The sequence below is a fragment of the Perca flavescens genome, chromosome 20, assembly GCF_004354835.1.
Source record: "Perca flavescens isolate YP-PL-M2 chromosome 20, PFLA_1.0, whole genome shotgun sequence".
NCBI classification, from domain to species: Eukaryota; Metazoa; Chordata; class Actinopteri; order Perciformes; family Percidae; genus Perca; species Perca flavescens.
The window spans coordinates 1,800,234-1,807,733 of NC_041350.1; the positions used below are offsets into that span (position 1 = coordinate 1,800,234).

Sequence of the window (7,500 nt, forward strand, 5' to 3'; positions counted from 1 at the left end):
ATCTGTGTGTTGAAGAAAGCTAACTGCTGTGTTGTGGTGTGTGTGTGTGTGTGTGTGTGTGTGTGTGTGTGTGTGTCTGTCTGAGGGTGTTTGTGTATGTCTGAGTGTGTGTGTGTGTGTGTGTGTGTGTGTGTGTGTGTGTGTGTGTGTGTGTGTGTGTGTGTGTGTGTGTGTGGGTGTATGTCTGAGTGTGTGTGTGTATGTCTGAGTGTGTGTGTGTGTGTGTGTTTGTGTGTGTGTGTGTCGATACTGTTACGTGCATGTTTGAGCTCTCTGTGTTGAAGAAAGTTAACTGCTGTGTTGTGGTGTCTGAGTGTGTGTGTGTGTGTGGGTGTCTGTCTAAGTGTGTGTGTGTGTGTGTGTATGTCTGAGTGTATGTATGTCTGAGTGTGTGTGTGTATATGTCTGAGTGTGTGTGTGTGTGTGGGTGTCTGAGTGTGTGTGTGTGTGTGTGTGTGTGTGTCTGTGTGTGTGTGTCGATACTGTTACGTGCATATTTGAGCTCTCTGTGTTGAAGAAAGCTAACTGCTGTGTTGTCGTGTCTGAGCAGCGATGAAGAACCTGCTGCTGCACTGCAGGGAGCTGGTCACCGATGACATCATCAGCCGTCTGCTCACGCCATTGGCCTGCGCTGTGGCCCTGCTCACCAGGTCAGTCACACACAACATGTCTCATATATCACATTTTAACAGGGGGGGTTGGTCTCAGAACATTTTAACAGGGGGTTGGTCTCAGAACATTTTAACAGAGGGGGTTGGTCTCAGAACATTTTAACAGAGGGGTTGGTCTCAGAACATTTTAACAGGGGGTTGGTATTTTAACAGAGGGGTTGGTCTCAGAACATTTTAACAGGGGGTTGGTCTCAGAACATTTTAACAGAGGGGGTTGGTCTCAGAACATTTTAACAGGGGGGTTGGTCTCAGAACATTTTAACAGGGGGGGGTTGGTCTCAGAACATTTTAACAGAGGGGGTTGGTCTCAGAACATTTTAACAGGGGGGTTGGTCTCATTTTAACAGGGGGTTGGGGGGGGTTGGTCTCAGAACATTTTAACAGGGGGTTGGTCTCAGAACATTTTAACAGAGGGGGTTGGTATCAGAACATTTTAACAGGGGGTTGGTCTCATAACATTTTAACAGGGGGTTGGTCTCAGAACATTTTAACAGGGGGTTGGTAACAGGGTGGGTTGGTCTCAGAACATTTTAACAGGGGGTTGGTCTCAGAACATTTTAACAGGGGGGGTTGGTAACAGGGGTGGGTTGGTCTCAGAACATTTTAACAGAGGGGGGGTTGGTATCAGAACATTTTAACAGGGGGGGTTGGTAACAGGGGGGGTTGGTCTCAGAACATTTTAACAGGGGGGGTTGGTCTCATAACATTTTAACAGGGGGGGGGCTTGGTCTCAGAACATTTTAACAGGGGGTTGGTAACAGGGGGTTGGTCTCAGAACATTTTAACAGGGGGGGTTGGTCTCATAACATTTTAACAGGGGGGGTTGGTCTCAGAACATTTTAACAGGGGGTTGGTAACAGGGGGGGTTGGTCTCAGAACATTTTAACAGATGGGGGGTTGGTCTCAGAACATTTTAACAGGGGGTTGGACTCAGAACATTTTAACAGAGGGGGTTGGTCTCAGAACATTTTAACAGAGGGGTTGGTCTCAGAACATTTTAACAGGGGGGGTTGGTATTTTAACAGAGGGGGTTGGTCTCAGAACATTTTAACAGGGGGGTTGGTCTCAGAACATTTTAACAGAGGGGGGGTTGGTCTCAGAACATTTTAACAGAGGGGGTTGGTCTCAGAACATTTTAACAGGGGGGGTTGGTATTTTAACAGAGGGGGTTGGTCTCAGAACATTTTAACAGGGGGTTGGTCTCAGAACATTTTAACAGAGGGGGGGTTGGTATCAGAACATTTTAACAGGGGGGGTTGGTCTCATAACATTTTAACAGGGGGGGTTGGTCTCAGAACATTTTAACAGGGGGGGTTGGTAACAGGGGTGGGTTGGTCTCAGAACATTTTAACAGGGGGGGTTGGTCTCAGAACATTTTAACAGGGGGGGTTGGTAACAGGGGTGGGTTGGTCTCAGAACATTTTAACAGAGGGGGGGTTGGTATCAGAACATTTTAACAGGGGGTTGGTAACAGGGGGGGTTGGTCTCAGAACATTTTAACAGGGGGTTGGTCTCATAACATTTTAACAGGGGGGGGTTGGTCTCAGAACATTTTAACAGGGGGGGTTGGTAAGAGGGGGGGTTGGTCTCAGAACATTTTAACAGGGGGGGTTGGTCTCATAACATTTTAACAGGGGGGGTTGGTCTCAGAACATTTTAACAGGGGGGGTTGGTAACAGGGGGGGTTGGTCTCAGAACATTTTAACAGATGGGGGGTTGGTCTCAGAACATTTTAACAGGGGGGTTGGACTCAGAACATTTTAACAGAGGGGGGTTGGTCTCAGAACATTTTAACAGAGGGGTTGGTCTCAGAACATTTTAACAGGGGGTTGGTATTTTAACAGAGGGGTTGGTCTCAGAACATTTTAACAGGGGGGGTTGGTCTCAGAACATTTTAACAGAGGGGGTTGGTATCAGAACATTTTAACAGGGGGGGTTGGTCTCAGAACATTTTAACAGGGGGGGTTGGTATTTTAACAGAGGGGGTTGGTCTCAGAACATTTTAACAGGGGGGGGTTGGTCTCAGAACATTTTAAAAGGGGGGTTGGTCTCAGAACATTTTAACAGAGGGGGTTGGTCTCAGAACATTTTAACAGGGGTCGTTGGTCTCAGAACATTTTAACAGGGGGGGTTGGTCTCAGAACATTTTAACAGAGGGGGGGTTGGTCTCAGAACATTTTAACAGAGGGGGTTGGTCTCAGAACATTTTAACAGGGGGGTTGGTCTCAGAACATTATTAACAGAGGCGGTTGGTCTCAGAACATTTTAACAGGGAGGGTTGGTCTCAGAACATTTTAACAGGGGGGGTTGGTCTCAGAACATTTTAACAGGGTTAATTAAACAGTTAATTTGAAAACGCAACAATTTTTGGTGCAAATGTCTTTATTTATGCAAAAGAAAGTATTATTCTCCTGTTCTATTTATCTTGTGTCTTTCTGTGTGTGTGTGTGTGTGTGTGTGTGTGTGTGTGTGTGTCTGTCTGTTTGTGCATGTCTGTGTTTCTCTGTCTCTGTGTGTGTGTTTGTGTGTGTGTGTTTGTGTGTGTATGTGTGTGTTTCTGTCTGTGTGTGTGTGTGTGTGTGTGTGTGTGTGTGTGTGTGTGTGTGTGTGTGTGTGTGTGTGTGTGTGTCTCTATATGTGTGTGTGTGTGTGTGTGTGTGTGTGTGTGTGTGTGTGTGTGTAGGTTACCTTCTCTCCTCAGGTCTTACAGCAGTTCAGTCCGCAGCTCATCGGTCGTCTACAGACTCAGAGTCTACGAGCTGCTCGCTCTGCTGCCTCCTCACACCTACCAAGGTAACCACTCACCTCCTTCTCACCTCCTTCTCTCCTCCCTGCCTCCTCACACCTACCAAGGTAACCACTCACCTCCTTCTCACCTCCTTCTCTCCTCCCTGCCTCCTCACACCTACCAAGGTAACCACTCACCTCCTTCTCTCCTCCTTCTCTCCTCCCTGCCTCCTCACACCTACCAAGGTAACCACTCACCTCCTTCTCTCCTCCTTCTCTCCTCCCTGCCTCCTCACACCTACCGAGGTAACCACTCACCTCCTTCTCTCCTCCTTCTCTCCTCCCTGCCTCCTCACACCTACCGAGGTAACCACTCACCTCCTTCTCACCTCCTTCTCTCCTCCCTGCCTCCTCACACCTACCAAGGTAACCACTCACCTCCTTCTCTCCTCCTTCTCTCCTCCCTGCCTCCTCACACCTACCGAGGTAACCACCACCTCCTTCTCTCCTCCTTCTCTCCTCCCTGCCTCCTCACCCTACCGAGGTAACCACTCACCTCCTTCTCACCTCCTTCTCTCCTCCCTGCCTCCTCACACCTACCGAGGTAACCACTCACCTCCTTCTCACCTCCTTCTCTCCTCCCTGCCTCCTCACACCTACCAATGTAACCACTCACCTCCTTCTCTCCTCCATGCCTCCTCACACCTTCTCTCCTCCTTCTCTCCTTCCTGCCTCCTCACACCTACCGAGGTAACCACTCACCTCCTTCTCTCCTCTGTTGCATCCTTATCTTCTTCTCTCTTCTGTCTTTCTTTTCATCCCTTCCTTCTTTTCTTTCCCTGATTCATTGGTTTTTCCGTCATACTTCACTGTCAGTGTGTGAGTGTGTCCTTGTGAGTGTGTCTTTCTGTGAGTGTGAGTGTGAGTGTGTGTGTGTGTGTGTGTGTGTGTGTGTGTGTGTGTGTGTGTGTGTCTTTCTGTCAGTGTGTGTGTCACTCTGTCAGTGTGTGTGTGTGTGTGTGTGTGTGTGTGTGTGTGTGTAATAAAGCATTGTGTGTCTCTCTGTGTGTCTACAGAGAGTTTTGGTGTGATGATGAACCAGCTGGTGTCTGACCTGTCCGGTCCCGACAACCTGAACCAACCGTGTTCGGAGCACACGCTGCTGCCCCCCCTCTGTCACCATGACGACCTGCAGCTGATTGGCCCCGCCCTCCACCACACCGACCACCGATACATCCAGGAACAGGTGAACATTCACCATCATTCATCTCAACTATTCTGATAATGGAGTCATCGGTTTGAGTCATTAGTCATGAAAACACCAGTAAAACTTGTGTGATGTCAATATTTTAATTTATGTGTGTGCCTCTGTCTGTGTGTTTTTGTGTGTGTGTCTCTGTCTGTCTCTGTGTGTGTGTGTGTGTGTGTGTGTGTGTGTCTGTCTCGGTCTCTTTGTGTGTGTCTGTCTGTTTGTGTGTGTGTGTGCGTGTGTGTGTGTGTGTGTCTTTCTCTTCTCTGTGTGTGTGTGTGTGTGTGTGTGTGTGTGTGTGTGTGTGTGTCTGTGTGTGTGTGTGTGTGTGTGTGTGTGTGTGTGTGTGTCTCTATGTGTGTGTGTGTGTGTCTGTGTGTGTGTGTGTGTGTGTGTGTGTGTGTGTGTGTGTGTGTGTGTGTGTTTCCAGCTCCATGGCAGCAGTGTGGGAGGAGGCTCTCTGGACAACGATGCCTTCAGTCTGTGTGAGAAGAGTGATGAAGCTCCTGCTCCTCTTCCTCCTCCGGTGGCTCTGACCGCCGCCGCCGTTCGCCTCTTCGGGGTGCTGCACCCCCACGTCATCTCCGCCCAGAGGTAACTCACTTCCTGTCAGCGTTTAACTCACTTCCTGTCAGCGTTTAACTCACTTCCTGTCAGCGTTGACTCACTTCCTGTCAGCGTTTCTTTCTGCTTTTTACAATGTTTTTGTCGCTTTTTCAGACGTTCAGCTCGGCAAGATTTAAAGCGTCCATATTATTCTCATTTTCAGGTTCATAATTGTAGTTTAAGGTTGTACCAGAATAGATTTACATGGTTCAATTATAAAAAAAACACCATATATTTGTTGTACTGCACATTGCTGCAGCTCCTCTTTTCACCCTGTGTTCTGGTTTCTGTTTTAGCTACAGAGTGAGACCTCTTTTCATCTTCTTCTTCTGTACTATCTTTGATTGCACTCGCACATGCTCAGTAGCTCAGATGTAGATCATGTCAGCTAGCTCCATAGACAGTAAAAGAAAGGCTGTTTCTCCAACTTCAGTCAGTTCCAAGGCAGGATCAGCTGGGAGACTTCTTCTAAACCAGGGAGCACATGGAAGTAGTTCTTTTGGAGATTATGGTGAACTAGTGTGTGTTGTAGCGGTGCTTTGCTGTTGAGAACGAGCAGGCATGCTAACGCTAACACTACGAGCTAACGGTTACGGTTAACCAGCTCGTCTCGGCTAGTGACGTCACAAGCCGAGCTGATTTTGACCAGCTCACCAGGAGACTGAAGGCAGGACACATTCAGAAACCAGATCTTACTCAGAACACCATGGATGGATTTTTTTCAAAGTTTGTATGCGTGTGGAAGCACCAGAGACACAAAATAACACCCCAAATCACCAGAAAAAGTGATTTTTTTTTTTTTTAATAATATGGGCACTTTAAAGCTTTCTCAACCAGAGTTACAGACCACCAATGTTCTCTCTGTGTTTCTCAGGGTGAAGATCTTGGAGCAGTTTGTGGAAACGGTGAACCAGCTGAAGGGTCAACGGCAGCAGACGGTCCAGACGCATGTCTGTGCTGCCCTCTGCAGTCTGCTCAAGGTACTACACCGGCCTGCATTGGACATACACAGTTTAGGGGCCCTATGTTGCACCCACAAGTGTCTTTAATAGTTTAAGACCGACGCAGTTGTCAATTTCCCGTCCATCGCCCGCGTCGTTTAAATAGTAAATGCACCTGCTGGTCTTACAGGGAGGTGTGTTCAGGTGCATTCTGGGCGTGCTGGTCTTACAGGGAGGTGTGTTCAGGTGCATTCTGGGCGTGCTGGTCTTACAGGGAGGTGTGTTCAGGTGCATTCTGGGCGCGCTGGTCTTACAGGGAGGTGTGTTCAGGTGCATTCTGGGCGTGCTGGTCTTACAGGGAGGTGTGTTCAGGTGCATTCTGGGCGTGCTGGTCTTACAGGGAGGTGTGTTCAGGTGCATTCTGGGCGCTGGTCTTACAGGGAGGTGTGTTCAGGTGCATTCTGGGCGTGCTGGTCTTACAGGGAGGTGTGTTCAGGTGCATTCTGGGCGTGCTGGTCTTACAGGGAGGTGTGTTCAGGTGCATTCTGGGCGCTTGGTCTTACAGGGAGGTGTGTTCAGGTGCATTCTGGGCGCTGGTCTTACAGGGAGGTGTGTTCAGGTGCATTCTGGGCGCGCTGGTCTTACAGGGAGGTGTGTTCAGGTGCATTCTGGGCACGCTGGTCTTACAGGGAGGTGTGTTCAGGTGCATTCTGGGCGCTGGTCTTACAGGGAGGTGTGTTCAGGTGCATTCTGGGCACGCTGGTCTTACAGGGAGGTGTGTTCAGGTGCATTCTGGGCGCTGGTCTTACAGGGAGGTGTGTTCAGGTGCATTCTGGGCGCTGGTGGTCTTACAGGGAGGTGTGTTCAAATGCATTCTGGGCGTGCTGGTCTTACAGGGAGGTGTGTTCAGGTGCATTCTGGGCGTGCTGGTCTTACAGGGAGGTGTGTTCAGGTGCATTCTGGGCGTGCTGGTCTTACAGGGAGGTGTGTTCAGGTGCATTCTGGGAGTATTGCTATCTTGAGGCAGCAGGAAGTGATCTGGTCTATAGTCAATAACAATAATAAGTTATATTTCATGATTTTTTAAATGTTTTTGCTAACATTTTCTGATTTTTTATTTTTTTTGGGGCTTTTTCAGGAGTTTTTTTTTCACTTTCTTCAACCTTTTCATATTATTACTGTCGCATTTCAACCTTTATTGTATCGTGCTTGTGTGTGTGTGTGTGTTTTTTTGTGTGTGTGTGTGTGCTTCTGTGTGTGTGTGTGTGTGTGTGTGTGTGTGTGTGTGTGTGTGTGTGTGCATGCG

At 48.5% G+C, this 7,500-nt stretch overlaps 1 protein-coding gene across 1 annotated transcript in view; it reads left to right on the top strand.

Moving 5' to 3' along the window:
* heatr5a (HEAT repeat containing 5a) overlaps positions 1-7,500 on the top strand; it is an 88,523-nt gene that overhangs the window by 34,616 nt on the left and 46,407 nt on the right. Inside the window, 5 exon segments of the mRNA XM_028565830.1 lie at positions 551-650; positions 3,355-3,464; positions 4,475-4,644; positions 5,078-5,241; positions 6,128-6,233. Coding sequence (XP_028421631.1) covers positions 551-650; positions 3,355-3,464; positions 4,475-4,644; positions 5,078-5,241; positions 6,128-6,233 — 650 coding nt within the window.